At 34.9% G+C, this 20,103-nt stretch overlaps 1 protein-coding gene across 2 annotated transcripts in view; it reads right to left on the bottom strand.

The window, feature by feature from the left end:
* LOC128557823 (DNA damage-regulated autophagy modulator protein 1-like) overlaps nt 1-16,076 on the bottom strand; it is a 110,683-nt gene extending 94,607 nt beyond the window's left edge. Inside the window, exons 1-4 of one of the 2 annotated variants that reach the window (XM_053546239.1) lie at nt 15,964-16,076; nt 8,305-8,403; nt 6,872-6,993; nt 5,609-6,024 (exon numbers count right to left, since the gene is read on the bottom strand). In XM_053546239.1, the coding sequence (XP_053402214.1) occupies nt 5,609-6,024; nt 6,872-6,993; nt 8,305-8,375 (609 nt within the window). In that variant the 5' untranslated portion in view covers nt 8,376-8,403; nt 15,964-16,076. The remainder of the gene's footprint in view (nt 1-5,608; nt 6,025-6,871; nt 6,994-8,304; nt 8,404-15,963) is intronic. The other variant, XM_053546241.1, reaches the window with a different exon arrangement.
* Nucleotides 16,077-20,103: the final 4,027 nt, after the last annotated feature.

Raw genomic sequence — 20,103 nt, 5'->3', positions numbered from 1 at the left:
TGTTCTTAATCAGTATTTTAAACGTACTGGAGTCAGATCCTCTTATGCTTTTCATTGATGTGTAGTAAATAATATCAATCAGTTAATGTACAAATGTTGTTGTTTTATTTTTCCAAATAATGAAACTGTATTAAAATTCTCTGGCTTCGCTGTATTAATTACTGTTGAATTTACATAGGTAATTGCATTATGAGCTGATTATATGAACATCTTTGGAGGTAATACTACATTTATTTTTTCAAATGCAGCACGGTAATTCAAAAGGAATTAGTATATTTCAGCACCGCGCTTGAAGTTTAAAGTTAGTTAAATGCGATGAATATACATAAAATGTATATATAAAATGTATATTTTGATTAGTGTTCCTGTATATTATAATATTCTCAGTTTAACATTAATAAGATTATTATTAAGTTGAAAGTTTGTTAAATGCGATGAATATACATAAAATGTATAATATATAGAATGTATATATTTTGAGTAGTGTTCCTGTATATTATAATATTCTCAGTTTAACATTAACATTGTCAAATCAAGTCATTAATATAGAAATAAAAGCGCATAACACAATAAGCCAGAAAAGATATGCGGTAACATAATAAATATATAAAACTGTCTTATGAATGTTAAAAGATATTTAATTGGTAATAATATTGATGAATTAATCAACATAATCTTTTCACTCATGAGCTTATAATGATGAAAAGATATGTTAAATTAGTGAATATATTTTAAACTATGTATGTACTACGAGTTGTATACAGGTAAACTGGGGAACTGCAGTAAATGGAGAAAGATACACACTGTTGTAAAATTATGTTTGTGTGTGAGATATGTGTATGACCAGTACCGGCGTACCGGGAAATAAATTTTTATCGCTCAGAATAAGCTTAAATTTCGAGAGATGACTAATTTGAAGGTCAGGAATAACGTGGTATTGTTAAAATGAACTGGGGAATTCCCCGGTTCGAGGCGTATCCCCAGTACGTTGGTGTGTATTCATACGAAATTACCCAGTTGACAGCTTTTACAAACACACAAACACAAAGCACACACACACACACACTTTATACACAGAGGACTTACACAAACACACCACGAAAAACATTGGATTCCACAAAACGCATACATAAAACGCAGAAACAACAGACAAAAGCACAATTCTTCGAGTTTAGTTGATGTGCATGCATAATAGCTTTTATTCTAATCAAAGTGAAACTTTTAAAATAGAGCGTATCAACCTAAGAATACATTTGATAAATTCAGCTTTCCATCAGGATTAAATTTGAATATGGGAACACTGAAATCAAAAGAAATAAAGGTAGATTTTAGCCGCTTTAACCGGTGCCAGGGGGGCATTAGAGATGTTGCACATTTCATTACCTCTCATGAACAAACTCAATCAAACCGAGTCCACTATTATTCTGCTTGTTTGCATTCTTTTCCTCCAAAGGATCATTTTACAGATTTTATTAAATATTTATATATAATAAGACTACATAAAAGACAATAAAACATACATTTAGTCATGAATTTGTTGACCGAACCACTGGCACCAGACCAGAAAGAAAATGCCTCTGTACACGTTATATCCTACCCCTAGGTATTCTATAAGAACTATGGTCATGGCCGGGAAAATATACTAACCCGTTTCAATCGTACATTTCTCAACTTATACGCGCAGTTCGGTGAATGGGAATCTAGTATATTGAACAAACGATAATTTATAATATTAGGTTATTTAACATTGTTCTGTACAAAACGGAGATATATTTGGACGAGTACCCAGCTGGGTACGAGTCCAAATATATCTCGTATTGTACAGTACAATGTTAAATAACCTTTTTATTCTATATCTATTTAATCTTACTATAATAATAAGTTAAATTAAACATGTTTCACTGAATATTGTATTCCTGCCTTTTCTAGTTTTTCCCAGCTTGGTATGAGTGCAAATATATATTATACAGAACAATGACATTTTAATTCTATATTTATTTCACTTCATACGTAATATACGTAATTCATTGAATGTTGTTTTTTCTGCGTATCATCATTTAAAAAAGTATATGGCGCAACCTCCCTACAACAGCCATTTGGCGATTTGGGTGGTAATAATACTTGGCTGAGATATCATGCCCACAAACATTGTCAGCAAGTTTGGTGATGATCGAATGAAAACTATTCGACTTAAAAGAGCGGACAGACTAAATTCCCCGTTTTTCGAGTAATTCAAGGACTATAATCAAAGAGTGCCTGGTACAATTCGGCTGGTTATCGAAAATGGCCGAGATGTAATGCCCACAAACATTTTCAACAAGTTTGGCGAAGATCCGACGAAAACTGAATTATAGAACAGACATGTTTTGGATGCTGACAGCCCTCCGCTGCCATTCATAATCTTCTCCATTTTGTTTCTTAACCGTTAAATAAAAACTGCGGAGGTAGCTATTCAGACAACCGGGACTGATACCAATTTCAAGGTTTCGTTTGAACGGCTTCTTTTAGCGACTACATCTGATGATCCTTTTTGACTGTATTTTTAAGATTTTGATTATTAACGAACGTTTTAATATCTAAATCAGATAGCATTGTTATCCCTTGAATCGTTTTTGTGTGTTGTAAACAAACAAAAAAAAAAACAACCTCAAATTAAATCCAGAGTTCAAGACGCATAATCAAACTCTACATAGAGCGCCTATTTCATTCGATTTACATTCGGAACATTTTCACGCGTTTCGGGCTTTATCGTATGTTTAACATGGGACTGTTGAACCGTCCAAATACAGAAAATACAGGATTTTTTGTACGCGCGTGCGTCCAAATACAGAAAATACAGGATTTTTATACGCACGTGCATTCAAATACCGTAGTATATTGTACGGTCACGTGTTGCAAATGAACGTTTGCGATTGGATAGATAAAATAGGTATAGAATATAATATCGTGCATCAGTCACATTGTCTCAATATTCCATATTGCTGAGATTATCAACATATTTTATGCTTTCGTCAACGTTACAGAAAACACTTGCGTGACCTTCCCTAATGAACATCCGGTCTAGAGGTCACGGCAGTGTGCACATGTTAGGCGAAACGTAAACAAACAAAAACAGAATTTTTAAAAACATCACAATTTTACATTAAAACTCGAATTGATGATCGGCGTGAAGTTGGCAGTACAGCAGTAGCAGCAGTAGTAGCAGTTAACTGCTGCTACTGCCAGCAGTTACAGTAGTTAACTGCTGCTACTACCAGCAGTTACAGCAGTTAACTGCTATTACTGCCAGCAGTTACAGCAGTTAATAAGTTGTTACACTAGTTTATGTTACTGACATTAGATATTTTGTTTCCCTTTCTCCACAATAGACATTAATATCAGTACATCAAAATGCTGTCTCATATTGCCATTTTGCCTTTATTTACTGTAATTTTACAGAGGGATGCGCCCCCTGTCCCCACACACATGCTCCTACGCACATGGTAAAGTAAGTTTCAACAAGTTTGAAGTAATTAATTCCCCTGATTTACTCTTTATGAAAATGAAAGTAGAAAAATCGCGATTTTCCAGATAGTTACATGTAAATGGTTTCGTAAGTGGCCCGGGTACATTTTCTTAATAAAATGAAAATAATGCATTTTATAGGCCTAAATATACATTGGATTATCTTTGGTTTAAACAATATTTTATTCAGTATAATTACAGTTGTTACAATAATACATATAGCAACATTAAGGATTGAGTAGGAAGCTATATTAGCTTTTTTAAAAACTCTCTTCCAGTACATAATAAAGTTTCAACGGTAAAAAAAATAAGTAATCTATCTTACTTAGTTATTATCTTTAATGATTGTTGAAGTTAAGATATGAATAAATATTGACAAAAAGTTGCTTGCTGATAAAATCGGATTACCTGGCTCCGTATAGACAATTACATTGAAACTAGATTTATGTATAAATCCTTCGCACAAGGTAGATTTTGGAATTGAGGAAAGTTTGGGGGTCCCCATCTCCGCCCCAGACCTTTATTAGCGTATCGGACCGGTGAACGTTGTAAAAACTTGTTAATTGCTTTTGTTGGCTGTAACAAGAACCTTGTTAATTGCTGTCATAAACCATTTTACAGCTAGCAGTGACAGGAACCTGGTAAATCACATTCATAAAATATTTAACCGCTGGTAGTTACGCGCAGAAAACTGGTATACTGCTGTTATAAACCTTTTGACTGCTGACAGGCACAAACATAATTGAGACTGCTGGTCTTACATAATTTATATGAGAATTTTAAACTGCTTGTATATACCAGTTAACTACTAGTAATAACAGACATAAAAATCTGTGCAACTGTTAAAAAAAGCATACTGATAAACTATTCATATATAGGAGACTGGTAAACGTTCTTATAAGCTATTTAACTGCTGAGAGTAATATAGTAAGAAAAATGACGAAACTGCTCTTAGTAATACTGTTTTATTGCTGGGGGTTGCACTTGCGCGATCCAATAACATTAAATTTAATAAGAACTACTGAACACGCACGAGACTTCGTTTACAAGTTTGAAGGCAGAAATGGATTAAGAACGCTTCAGTATACGATACGGACAAATGTATGTGTGAAGGGTAGGTTTGACGGCCTATTACACATCTGTATTATGTCATTCTCATCACCTAACTGGTAATACAGCTTTATTAACTGTTGTAACTGCTGGCAGTGGTAGCAGTTAACTTGTGTTAGTAAACACGATGAATTGCTGTCACTGCTGAAAGTTAACTGCGATACGCAATAAACTGCTGTAACTGCTGGCAGTATGAACAGTTAACTGTTGTAACTGCTGGCAGTAGCAGCAGTTAACTAATGTAACTGCTGGCAGTAGGAGCAGTTAACTGCTGTAACTGCTGGCAGTAGGAGCAGTTAACTGCTGTAACTGCTGGCAGTAGGAGTAGTTAACTGCTGTAACTGCTGGCAGTAGCAGCAGTTAACTGCTCCTACTGCTGCTACTGCTGTACTGCTAACTTCACGCTGATGAATTGATGAATGAAATTCATCTTGTATATGATTTTTAATTTGAAATCATCCATTGGTCTGTTTATTTTATTCATTTTGCACGTTTACGCTGCATTTTCACATACTAGCGAACACGTGTAGTAAAATGACGATTGATATACATTTTCACAACAACCAATCAGAATGGTTTTGTAATCAAGAACGGAACTTCACCAGGGAAGGTCAAGCAAATTTTTTGTGTAACGTTGAAAAAACAATAAACTACGCGTTGTTTTTGTAAGATAAGAAGTATTGAAAAAATGTGACCGTACACAATTGAAGATAAATTACCACCTGTTTGATATCCGTAGTACACATTTACCAAACTGCGTGCTTTAGGTATGAAATGCGGGATTGAAACGGGTTAGTATATTTTCCCCTTCATGACCATAGTTCTTATAGAATACCTAAGTGTAAGGTATAACATGCACAGAGGCATTTTCTTTCTGGTCTGGCGCCAGTGGACCTGACTGTATAGAATTGGCCTTTTTGTTCATATAATAAATCTCATACTGAAATATGCATTGAATGTTTCTAAAATGAGATTGACCACCTTTAAGACTTACCTGGAAATTCCCGGCTAAGCTTACGCCAAATATGGTAAGGCTCCCTGTAATGAAAGCGGCAGTGTTTAAATGCAATAAACATTTTCTTGCTCTGTTCTGTCCGTTTTCGCCGTTCTGGCCGTTTTGGCCGTTCTGGCAATTCTGGTCGTTCTGGCAGTTCTGGCCGTTTTGGCCGTTCTGGCAGTTCCGGCCGTTCTGGCAGTTCTGGCTGTTCTGGCCGTTTTGGCCGTTCTGGCTGTTCTGGCAGTTCTGGCCGTTTTGGCTGTTCTGGCAGTTCTGGCTGTTCTGGCCGTTTTGGCCGTTCTGGCAGTTCTGGCCGTTCTGGCTGTTCTGGCCGTTCTGGCAGTTCTCGTTGTTCTGGTTTTTCTCAAAATGAAAGCGACTTTGGCGATATCTTGTGTAAATTATAACGCCCGCTGGAAATAATAATATATTATATAGTCGTGATATCTGCATGGCCACGATCGTTTCTCAGTAGTGCAAATGTCAATTTATTTCAATCTTAATAAACTTATTTCTCAGAACAGAGCAATGACATGAAAATCATTAACATGTGCATTTGAACTTAAAGAAACATGCGTAGGGTGTTGTTGGCATGCGGATATTTAGACATATCTTTTTTGGTCGAAAAATGACAGAGCGTGAAACGAAGATATCGGTGACATGCAGCACTGCCGACCTGTTTATCAGTATACAGTAAATGGGTACTGGATTTACTTTTTGGTCCAGGGCTGTCTATATTTATCATATATAGCATCATTACTGACAAAACAATTGCGCCGAATGTCTCTGGTCTGAATGTGTATTTATATGTGTAATCTTTATACGGGAGGTGAAATAAATAAAACAAAACTATGAAACGAATAATAACAGATTATTAGTTTTGTATCGAGAAAATGCACGAGGTCTACAGAGGAAATACTGATAAGTGTGACACCTTATTATAGACAAATGTATCATATTTTTGACAGACACAAATCAGTGTGACGCCAGTTGATAGACGCAAATAAGTGACATGATAACAGGATGAAATAAGTATGATTTCTGGTTATCATTCTCATCCAGCAGAGATTCGTCATCCGGGGAACCTTGGTAGACCTCTGCTGGTTATAGACTAAATTAAGTGTCACATGATAATAGACTAAACTAAAATGAGTGACACCTGATTATAGTCTCTGATAAATTTGACACTTTGTGAAAGACTCAAATGAATGTGACACATAGTGATAGACAGAAACAAGCGTGACAACTCACTAGACCTACCTAAAACAGCACCAATGTTGAGCAACTGACCGAACACACAACTTTCTGGAGGTGTGGTTCCAGTATAACTGATATATGGGAAGCCGGGCTCAACATGTTTGTTCTCAACGGCAATAGAGTATCTTCAATATGAAAATAGTTATTTTTTCCAGTGTATATATATCATTAATTAGTACAGATGTATAAATAATATTTATCAGACAAGTTAACACACAAAGTCACCAATTGTACAAATACAGAAACAATCAAACATTAACCATCTACGTAAGCATATGATGTCCCCAGATGTATAAATACGGAAACATTCAAGCATTAACAGTTGATGTCCGCCGTTATTAAAATTTGGAACGACTATACATATAAGACCTTCCTGCTAAGATATAGTACAGGGTGGCCAACCCACGTGACCTTTCGTTAACATAGCTCGATTTAGGTAATATATTTGCTCAATCTGATTAAAATCATCTCCAATTGAATTAACTTGCTTTCACATTTTGAAAGTGAAAAAGGAAGTTTAAAAAAACGATATTTAACCTGGTATTCCAGTTTTGAATGTACGGGTTTATAACTTACAGAAACACATCAACACATGACGGGCTTATAACTTATAGAAACACATCATCACATGACGTGTTTATAACTTACAGAAATACATCATTACATAAGGATTAGTTGTTTTTCTTATTTTTTTTTTCAATTCAGAATTGAAAAGCATATGTAAGGGTTACCGGAAGTGAACTGCCTTAATCATAAAGCTTGATACGTGTTCATCTAAGAAGGCTGTAAAATATTTATTGCCACGGCGGCCCGGAGTTCGATTCCCGACTCGGACGTGATTTCCTCACGATTTCATTTTTTTAAAGATAGTTTAGAAACAAAATCTCATGTTCTTATGTTCATATCATAATGATGCTTTTCTTTTAAAGAAAAAATTAGTTGAGCCAAAATCTTAGTCCAGACCCTTTCAGTCAAGCACGAGTGGTCTGAGAGGTTCAATACAAAATAGATTGGTGGGAATAAAAATAGAACTTTTAGGAAGATCGAAATTGCAAATTTGCTTATAATTTCTTTATACATGACTGTTTTAAATGATATGTAAAACGTCGAAGAAAGGAAGAAAAATGCTTTCCTCATTATAAAATGTCTACTTTTCTCTTAACAAAAATGTTTGTCACGGACCAAATGTCCGGAGATATAGTAGAGAGAATGTGTGGCAAACGTTAAAATATGTCAGAAAAGTCTTCGTTTTCCTACCTTTGACACTAATCTGTCAAGTAATTGAAAATATATTGGCTAAATGTTTACCTGAATCTAATTAATTTTACCGCGTGAACGATACCGAAACGTCATGTAGTTAAACTACGATTATTGATTATAAAGTGCATATTTTTTCATGTTTGTCTTTTTTCAAAGATGAAAAGAAAATATCTTACGTAATAAAGAAAGACAAGGGTACATAGAATGTAATTATAATGGGCAACCAATGGTGTGTAGTTTCTAGCATGGTCCCCGGCTCTCAGGTAATTATTAGTCTGAAAAAGAAATGAATAAGAAATAAAATAAGCTACTCCTATGTTTTCACTGATCTGAAATGATACACAGTTTCCGCAGTGAACTGAAATGATACTCAGTTTTCAAACTGAACTGAAATGATACACAGTTTTCAAACTGAACTGAAATAATACGCAAGTGTCCAACTGATCTGAAATGATACGCAGTTTTAAAACTGAACTGAAATGATGCGCAGTTTTCAAACTGAACTGAAATGATACGCAAGTCAGTCAAAACCAAACATTTGACCCACTTTAGCTAATTCCTTGTCGCCTTCATTCTTGTTCATCTATTACAAACACATGATGAATAAATTACATTGGAAAGAGATGCTTACTTTAGCCAGGACATATTCTTTGTTTTTTAATACTTTTAGTCGATTTTTTTTTCTACTTTCTATATGCAGTAGGACTGAAATAAAAGCTTTCTGCTCATTTCAGCCATGTCGCCAAGTATACTGAGCCAAATAATAACTTTGTTGATAGCACTGGAGTACATCTGCGCACCAAAATTCATACAGTATTATGAAAGAGGGTTCATTATAATTGCGGAAGGACATTTTCGATAGCATAAGCACAAAATGCATTCATCCCGGTCATAATTATTAATGTCGCCTAAAACAGTTCTCACCTACCGTAACAATAACTGATATATTAACAAAGCATTTTGAAAAAGGTATAGATGTGACAAAATTGACACAAACTGTCGTCAAATGATATAACTTTATTAAAATAACTCCCTTGTTACTATCTGATAAGTAAATATTTCTGATATTATCGTTTCCGGTTCATTTTTATTTTGTCGCGATTTAAAAATCTCTCCTCCGTAACGGGGATTTCTTCAAATGTACGTGACAGCAATGGTGTTTTCCCTCTGTTTCTGTATCATTTACTTTTAATGCACCAGTAAGAAGGCTTGTTTTTAGTATATGCCATCAAGGTATTGAACAGTTATCAAACATTGAAATAATTTTATCTCTTCCGTAACGTATCACTACTGAAATGTGGAAAGCACAATAAAGTTTTTCTCATGCGTCACGCAAAAGAAGCAGAGGCTGATCTGCAAAGACTTTTAAGTGTAATTTTAAATTATTGGTGGAACAGTATTTCAAGTAAATGAGGTAAGTTCATAGTTATATACAAAAAAAGGATTCTACTATATGATGTATATGAGATTATGTTTTAAAGTGTTTGAATGTGTTTTCTCTGCTTCTCCAGTTTGGTTTGAACGTAAAACTATACATAAAATATAGAGCTGAAATAAATATGCCTCTTTAAACATATCCGTTACGGAGGCGATAAAGTGTTCGTAAATTCCAGTGCGACATTCAAATTTCATACATGAAAATTTGGCCAAAGAGATATGTCAAAACTGACTCAGATTCAAGAAATACATATTTTTTTCTGACTATTTTATCAGTAGAAAAGTGATATAGAGCTTGATTTTTCCCACAATACCGTTATGGAGGTGAAATAGTTTGTCTGACTGCATTGAACTTGTCCTTGTTTAGTCACTTCACCAATATGATCTGGTTTCAGTAATGTTCTCGTCATTATGTAATATTTAAAATCTTACTAACTTTTTTAAAAAAGAAATGTGCCTTCGGCGATCACATGTTTTATTCTGTTACCGAGAAGATATTATGTTATGGAGGTTACATAGAAATTTTATTATTTATGTAGGAGAAATAAGGTATTCTTAGACTTGTTTTATTGTAATTAGGTTTCTCTGAATTTCCTTTTTTGACAAATTTGACTATTTTTCTTCCATGTGCGAAGAAAATATAGTGGCACATATGACTTACAATGATTTAAACGGACTTAATTAAACCGAGTCTGCTATTATTTTAGTTGACTGCATTCTTTGCTTTCAAAGAATCTTTAAAGACTTTATTATCCAATAGAAACTGTTGTATGTTGAACGTCCGAAACATCGATGTGACAGAATAAAAGACAGAAAATGTTAGTAAAGAAACGTTTATTAACATTATTAATTGAGTTGGAATTTTTTCGAAATTGGTTGACAAACACACTAATATCAGAAAAGTAACCGAAGAATGCAAATTCAACTGTTGCTGACAAATCACAGAAATTTGTGTGCGAGCAGAGACGTCTAGATGGCTGCGTAATTTAAGACATGGCTCATGATAAAGTTCAGATTAACTTTCTTACTGAATCTTGGAAATATAGTTACAAATGCAAAGTCCCATTCGTTCAAGATGTAAAAAGAAATCAGACGTATACAAAATAGTTGATTATTTAGAAAAGACAGGAACATCAAGAAATGTTCGATGTTCTTTGACGGAGATCATAGATGGATAGAAAGCCTGCATCATGAGAGGGCTTTATCATTTGAGCTGTTTCTAAAAAGCCCTGACATTTTATAGTATGGTCGTTAATCTATTACACACAGCAGTTTTATTCCAGGCTTAACTATACATGTAACACAATTTCCGTAACGCATTATCACTTCCGTTACTAAATGCTCCAATATTTGCTGTATATACAGATTTTGTATAAATGCCACACATGGCAATTTAGTTTAGTTGCTGTTTAGTCTTATGCAGGTAATTGTTTGAAAATGTACTGTTTCAATGGTTGTCTCTTTAATGAAATGTATTGTTTTTGAATTTATGTCAGGTGACAGGTTTCTAATACTTAAGCAGTGCCAGAACTGTAATATGTCAACTTATTGTGTTGTGTTTTAATCAATTCTTTAAAACATTTGATAAAGTTCCAAAACCATGTTCCCATGGTAGAAAAAAACAACAATATATTCTTTAGGCTTATGCTTTCATTTCGTTGTAAATTTTATCACTTCCGTAACGGAGTTGTATGTTTTTAGAATCGCCATATCAGCACTGTAATATACGTAGCACATCCGCAACTTATTGTGTTGTGTTAAGGACATTCTAAATTGACAGAGGGTTGCCAGTTTTCTTCTATACGATGCTCAACTTAATAATTATAACAAGTGTAAATATTAACACAGTGAGGCACCGCCTTGGAACGGTCAGTAGCAAAACACCACTGGGGAGCTTAAACCGGTTTATGGTGCGTACCCAACATCACTCTTACCCCCATCGTGTTCCAAAGACACGGGAAGTGTAAATAAAAGTAATCCCCTGCAGATGAATCTCTAACATACGTAATGGAAACAAAAAGGCATGACATGTAAAACACAAAACTGCACGTATATAAATATATAAAAAGCAAACCTTTAGAACTAAAAACATATGTACTCAATGCTTTTTCAGAAGACATAGCAACAAGAGAAACACCCCTAAGGGCCCGACGAAACAGGCCAGAAGACATATATCAAAACAGTTCAGTCCTGGTAGGATTTAAAAACTGCTTATCATAGAGTCCTCCCTCTCTTCCGTCAGACACAATCAAAGAGGGAAGCGTAGTGTTCAACTGTTCCACTGATTTTGAAGAATAATTAACTTCTTTGAGAAGCTGTTGTTGTAGCGTCATGTGCAGACGACATTTTAATGTCGCGTGAACATAAGGTGTAGGGATCGAAAGGTTAAAGTATATGATTTAGTCAGTTTAGTTAATTTGTGATTGAATGTTTAATTCGACACAATGAGTGTAAGTTTTAAATAAATTGTACTTCGCGAATAAGTCTTCTTATGTTAATATCACAAATTTTACAACATGAGAAATTCAATTAAATATTTCAGTTAATATCCTAGTTCTAAAAAGAAAGAGATGCGCATTTCTTCTTATGTTGTTGTACTTGCTTCTTTTTATGCCCCCGAAGGGAGGCATATAAGTTTTCAACTGTCCGTCCGTTCGTTTGTTCGTTCGTTCGTTAGTTAGTTAGCTCGTTAGTCACAACGTTAACTTTCTGCATGAAGGCACTTTACTCGCGAACCACTGCACCCAGGACCTTCAAACTTCACATGCTGATAGTACTTATTGAGTATACCACTCCTACTGACTTTGGGGTCACCAGGTCAATGGTCAAGGTCACAGGGGCCAACGTTAACTTTTTGCATGAAGACACTTTACTCGCGAACCACTGCATCCAGGACCTTCAAACTTCACATGCTGATAGTACTTATTGAGTACACTACCACTAATGACTTTGGGGTCACCAGGTCAAAGGTCAAGGTCACAGGGGTCAACGTTAACTTTTTGCATGAAGGCACTTTACTCGCGAACCACTGCACCTAGGACCTTCAAGCTTCACATGCTGATAGTACTTATTGAGTACACCACCTTTGCTGACTTTGGGGTCACCAGGTCAAAGGTCAAGGTCACAGGGGCCAACGATAACTTTTGCATGAAAGCACTTTACTCGCGAACCACTGCATCCAGGACCTTCAAACTTCACGTGGTAAACGTACTTATTGAGTACACCACCCCTACTGACTTTGGGTTCACCAGGTCAAAGGTCAACGTCACAGGGGCCGGCACTTTACTCGCGAATGACTGCACCCAAGACCTTCAAACTTCACGTGCTGATAGTACTTATTGAGTACACCACCCCTACTGACTTTGGGGTCACCAGGTCAAAGGTCAAGGTGACATTGGCCAACATTAACATTTTGCATGAAGGCACTTTACTCGCGAACCACTTCACCCAGGACCTTCAAACTTTACCTGCTGATAGTACTTTATGAGTACACCAACCCTACTGACTTTTGGGTCACAGGTCAAAGTCAAGGTCACAGGGGTCAACGTTACCTTTTTGCATGAGGGCACTTTACTCGCGAACCACTGCACCTAGGACCTTCAAACTTCACATGCTGATAGTACTTATTGAGTACACCACCTCTGCTGACTTTGGGGTCACCAGGTCAAAGATCAAGGTCACAGGGGCCAACGATAACTTTTTGCATGAAGGCACTTTACTCGCGAACCACTGTATCCAGGACCTTCAAACTTCACGTGGTAATAGTACTTATTGAGTACACCACCCCTACTGACTTTGGGTTCACCAGGTCAAAGGTCAACGTCACAGGGGCCGGCACTTTACTCGCGAATGACTGCACCCAGAACCTTCAAACTTCACGTGCTGATAGTACTTATTGAGTATACCAACCCTACTGACTTTGGGGTCACCAGGTCAAAGGTCAAGGTGACATGGGCCAACATTAACATTTTGCATGAAGGCACTTTACTCGCGAACCACTTCACCCAGGACCTTCAAACTTCACATGCTGATAGTACTTTATGAGTACACTAATCCTACTGACTTTGGGGTCACCAGGTCAAAGGTCAAGGTCACAGGGGCCAACGTTATCTTTTTGCATGAAGGCACTTTACATGCGAACCACTTCACCCAGGACCTTCAAACTTCACATGCTGATAGTACTTATTGAGTACACCACCCCTACTGACTTTTGGGGTCACCAGGTCAAAGGTCAAGGTGCTGCGGGGGCATTTGTCACCAATAGTGACAGCTCTTGTTTATTTTTATTTAAATATCAGTGTCAGTTATGCCAAATAAAAACGAACAAAAAAGATAACAGATTCAAAGTCCGCCTATGTCAAATTAAAGGCGGAAATTATGTTCGTAGGATTTTCATAAAATATCTGGTTTTAAAACGGAATTAATTTTCTGCTATTTAACATTCCTGAAACTGACGGTTTTGATAAAAACTAAAGATATATCATTATAACAGATTTTCAATGAATGCAAGATAAATATGAACATATTTTTAGGCAGTGTTTTAAACCTTTTTATGAAATTAGAATGTGTGGAAATATAATTATACTTTCATGAAAATTTGTACTTGTTTTGTGACTTTTTTCAGTTAAAATATCATGAAAATTGTCATTATGAAACTTTCATACGTATGATATTGAACCATTTTAGAGTGAAAAAAATCAAATAAAACCTACACAGTTAATAGTATAACTTGTAATCAACCGTTTTCGAAAAAAAAAACACAACTTTATCCACTACTGTCCATGAACAGGCTCAATCAAAGCGAGCCTGCAACATTTTTGTTTTTGTCGTGTTGGGCGACCTGTGAAGTTTCCACTTTTTTCTATTTCATGTATTTTTGTGACTTAAAAATAGACGTGGTTGTAAAAATCTAGCAAGGTCATTATCAGAATTTTAACCTGGAGTCTGAAACATTTGATGACATACTACATGTCACACAGAAAAGAAAGAGCAGAATTAATTATTATGAACCGACATGATTTTGTAATGTCAATTCTAAAATTCATTTGTTTTATTTATTGATATTTTGTGACTTAAAATACAACAATTTAAGAAACTACATATTAAGCAGGCGCGCAGCTGCCTTTACGCAGCTGCGTAGTGAAAATCTGGCAAACATACACACTTCAAATTGCTGATTTATGTCGTTATATTTCAGAATACCTTAAACTACATTTAGAACAAGATTTCAGTGTAATACTTGCTTTTAGATGTTGTTCAGATATATCAACTATTACGCTATGATTTCAATATTTGTTTTACGAATCAATATGTTATTACAATGTCTACCCAATGCTAATGTTAAAGCCTCGTATAAAACTTCTGAAAAAAAAAGACTTTTTTTTTGGTTCGGTATATCTTATTATGTGTTATTTCAACGGTATATATATTTTAACATTTGGGCATGGAAATATGTTCCTTACACTACTATGTTTGTTTTCATAGATCAAATAAGAGCTAAAATGGGGACATTTTCAATTACATTTTACCGATAATTAATTAAAACAGTGTTTGTTATAGTTAAAATTAACTGTTTACATTATTTCGCTAGCGTGAAATCACAATGACGAAGCACGAAATCACAATGGCGAAGCGCGAAATAGTGAATTTTTCGGAATTTCGCGCTTCACAATTGCAATTCTGCGCTTCGAAATCGTAATATTGCGTTTTGTGCTTCTCCATCATGCGCAGGTGATGAGGGAAGCGTTTGATCACGATCCATGGCGGCAAAGCGCGAGATCACAAGCGCAAAATAGTGCAATTTTCTCAAAGTCGCACTTCGCCATTGTGATCTAACATACGACGGCGAATTACGGAATTTAGCATTCTCACAACTCGCCGTCGTGATCTCGAACGAGATCACGATAACTAAGCATGAAATCAAGAGTTTTTGCAGTTTGCCACCGTGTCGCACTTTGCAATAATGATCTAACTCTTCGCCATCGCCATTTCACTGCGCAGGTGATACATGAAGCGCGGAATCATGAAGGCAAAGCTACAGTTACAGTAAAATTCATTTTACTATCGTATATTTACTAAAAACACTGTTTAACTTGTCCGTAAATAATTGTATAATACACAAAAATTTCAATATACAAGCTATTATCAGTGATTTATGCTTGTTTTCTCTATTAAACCGAGTAAGTTTTAAACTTGAACCGTTAAAATGCACGTATAATAATTACTTTTAATACTGTAATAAATTTTATCAAGCTATATTGATAACTATAAGATGACTGTTTATATAAAATCGCAAGTGAATAATTGTCTATAAATCAACATAGCATAGAAACTAAAAAAGTATTACTCGTGCTATGTAATAAAACACTTATAAGTACGGTAATGATTTAAATACGTACTCCAAATTATTCCTTAAATGAAGAACAGTCCAACTTCACGATACAAACACAGTAGTTCATATACATTTGATATATAAAAAAATCGATCATCAGTTAAGTATATTTTGTCAAATGATTATTGAACAGAATGACTCATGTCCCGTATATTTAATAAATCTCCCGAAATTTTCAAAGAGGAAGTGGATATACCGTATTTTTAATCTGCCATTTTTATACAAAAAACAATATCAAATATTATCCCCATAAATTTTCATTTAAGTGCGCCCTCGTGAAATTATTACACTTGACGAAGAACCGCCTTAGTGTATAAATATTGCTGGAACATAGCTTTGTTTGCTCTAAATTATTTCGATTCGAATATATCTTTTATTGTAAAACTTAGATAAAATGTAATAGAACTGTTTATTGGCGCATGTATGGTGCCAAATGGTAGGTTATCACGTTAGCCAGGACCGGAAATCGTAATACGTCTTGTGGAATAGTTCCATTTTGGCGTGAATACTGGTGAATTATTTTACAACTTGAACTGGTTAAGGAAAACTATTTCCAAGATAATGAATTCGCGACTTCCTAATTTACAAAGCAGATAATATTGTATAAACAATACCAAGTAAATGTGACCATTTAACAGCAGGGTGCTAATCATTTAATTACGACAAGCATAATACCAATGACCAATTCTCTAATTACCATTATCTCTGTAAGATCAGATAAGGCACTTTAACAAAGTAGGGTGATGACACATATAGTGTTTAAACAGACCAGTTTTATGTAAGTATGTTAATAGGAACAGCCAAAAGTGTAAAATAATCAAAGATATTTTTTTTATTTGTTTAACTTGTCAGATAAGGTCAGAAGTACATTAGCGGACATATAACCAGTACATCCTGTCAAGTTGATATATGATGCATTTTGTAACTGTTTATCATATCAAACCCACACGTTTTATACGTCAAATAGTCAGACAGTGAATCTTAGAGAATTACTATATATTGATGTTTTAGATATCTCGAGTCAGAAGGGCTTAGGAGTCCGGCTGGACTGAGACCTAGGAAATGGGTCTCGTAGATATTAGGTTAGGTTTTAAATATGACACTTGTTAAGACTGAATTATGAAAGTACGAAATATTCTACCGTGTAAATGAACATCAAAAACGTTAAGACTCGTGTTTGTGTTACGTTGCAAATTGCTTCCTATGGAACTATAACTTTTTTACATAGTTCGCACATCACACAAGAAAAGCACAAAATATAAGATACCACTTTTAACTTGTAGTTTGCAACTTAAAAATCATCGGATAAGGTGTTATTTCGCGAAATATTCTCAAAACTTTTAAACTTACTGTATTTGTTTTAGACATAAACTGAATAATGGAGGTGCGTGCTTTCTTGGTAAAAATACGGAATTCGACAATTAAAATTTTACTCTACACTTTTATGTTTGAATTATTGGACTGAATTGACTTTTCAGTCTATTTGATATTTTTTCAGACTTCTTTTTAAATATTTTCTGAACATTTAGATATCTAAAATCCATCATAATCAAACACTGATTTGCTGGTATATCTTAGTGCAGATGGAAGAGATATATTGATAAATTATTTCGTTCGATTCAACAGAAGTTATAGACACTTCAAATTTAATTTAATTTCCATTTGAAATAATAATAAAAAGCAATCCAAATTACTTCATTGTCTCAATCATGTTTTATTCCTTAAGATTACGCGATTAATATTGCGTTTAAAAACAATATTCTGTTAGATTCAATGGACAATCTGCAAAAAAAATACGGGATGATTTCGTAAAAATCAGCGACATACTTCTGTTTCTGGTATTTTTTCTTTTAAACCTTTTCTTTGAATACGTAAATGTAAGGTATAAGTAAATATCACTAAACACTATTAATAACAAACACGAATTTGCTAGTATCTTTTACCGCAAATGGAAAAGACATAGCAAATTACGAACGACTTTAACGTACATTGTAAATTTTTCAAATTGTATTGCAATTCCCTTTGAAAAAAAATCAAAAATAAAATAAAAGTGGAAACTTCACAGGTCGCCCAACACGACAAAAACGAAAATGTTGCAGGCTCTGTTTGATTGAGCCTGTTCATGGACGGTAGTGGAAGCTACCGTCCACGCCCTCTAGCCCCGGGTTGAGCAGAACTCAACATTTACACATGTTAAAAGTACAAAAAGCAATTTAGAGACATCCGCAGATGTAATCAAACGGCGGTGAACATGGAACCTTCAGTGATACACGTGTTGAGGCGTGTAATTCCATGAAGAGCGGCGTTTTGTCCCCAGATAAAGTAAAGGGTTTGCCCCAAACGAGTAAACAACGGGCAGAACTAAACAAACTGGAATTTAGAAAGGGGATCTGAGGTTATGTAACCTGGGTATCACAGGAACTGTCAAAAGACAAAATTAAAAAGCAGGCACCATATCCAAGTAGTGATTATACAATACCCAAGGCTATGAAAGCGGGAGTATTGGAACCACCCAGGCCGAAATGGTCATGCTGAGAAACTAAACAGTACCAATAACACGACATAAAAGTCGTGCTGAACGATCTGAGAAGATCGAAACATAACTTAATCCTTTCAATGATGTACTGTTTATTAAGATCACACAATAAATATTTCGATGGGTAAAATAATTCTGTTAAATGTGACGGAAAACCGCAAAAGAAACGGGATAATTTCGTAAAAAATCTGCGGCATACTTCTGTTTCTAATTTTTCTAATTTATGTAAGATATTATTAAGTTATTTATAAATCACCATTATCAAACATTTGACAGTATCTTTAACCGCAAGACATGATAAATTACGTGCAACTTTAATATAAATTGAAGAATTTTAAATTTAATTTATAAGTTAAATATTCGAAAAATCACCCCAAAACGATCACATATTGTCAATTATTATCATTATCATTCATAAAGATATCAAGATACAAAATTCTATATAAAAAGTTAAAAAAAATCAAAGACAAAGACGAAGGATTTTACGTGAGATTTCCGCAAAATTCTGCGAAATCAGAAATGTTGTAAGCACAAAAGCTCACCATGAGCCTTTGGTGAGCTAAAATGGAAATGTCAGTTTTGGTATATTTTCTAGGGAAAATATTTCTTTATATAAAATAAAAAAAAGAAAAAAAAAAACAAGTCGGAATTCACCTCTTGGATATGGTGCATACTTTTTAAAATTTTGTCTTTTAGACGTGTCCGTGATATGCAGGCTCCATAACCACAGATCCCTCTCTAAATTCCAGTTTCTTTAGTTCTGTCCATTGTTTTTTCATTTAAGGCGCAGCCATTATTTTTTTTTCGCCGCTTTTCATGGAATTGAACTCTGTGCACCATTGAATGTTCCATTCGCAACGCCGTAAGAATACATCTGCGGATATCTTTAATTTACATTCTGGTATTTTACATGTGTAAATGTTGAGTTGTGCTTAATCCGGGGTTAGAGGGCGTGAACGTTAGCTTGTACTTCCACTCCCATCCATGAACAGGTTCAATCAAACCGAGCCTGCAACATTTTCGTTTATGTCGTGTAGGGCGACCTGTGGTTTTCCACATTTTTATTTTATTGGTCTGGTACATGAACTTGTTTGGCTTTTTAAACCTGTTTTAAACTTCAAAGTCAGAGTCAGACAACAGTAGGATGAAATATTCATTTCGCTCATAAATTTATAATCCAAACTAAAACCATTAAAATGTATTCTATGACATCTTGCATGCATAAAATATACAGAACAGGAAAATACCTTTGTATTCCTTCCTTAGTAAGAAAACATATATCAGCAATTCTTATTATTTAAATGTCTTCTCGCAAACTTAATTGGGCAAACACTTCCTTTTCAGACATTCCACACCCTTGGCAAATACAGAGTGGAGTGGGAGGAAACCGTGATGATGATAATTGTACATTTCGTCAAAAGGTCTGATATGTGTGATCGTAGTTATATATGTGTCAGATTTAGTAAACATTTAATATTTTAATTACAAATGTGTCCGATTTGTTATATTTGTCCTTGCAAATAGGTATATATATGCCCCTTAAATTATATAAACGACTCCTTAGTTACATATAAGTTCCAATCACATCTGATACAATATTTTACGACTGGC

This window comes from Mercenaria mercenaria, chromosome 6, assembly GCF_021730395.1.
Source record: "Mercenaria mercenaria strain notata chromosome 6, MADL_Memer_1, whole genome shotgun sequence".
NCBI lineage: Eukaryota > Metazoa > Mollusca > Bivalvia > Venerida > Veneridae > Mercenaria > Mercenaria mercenaria.
This window is presented reverse-complemented; position numbering and strand designations above follow the sequence as displayed.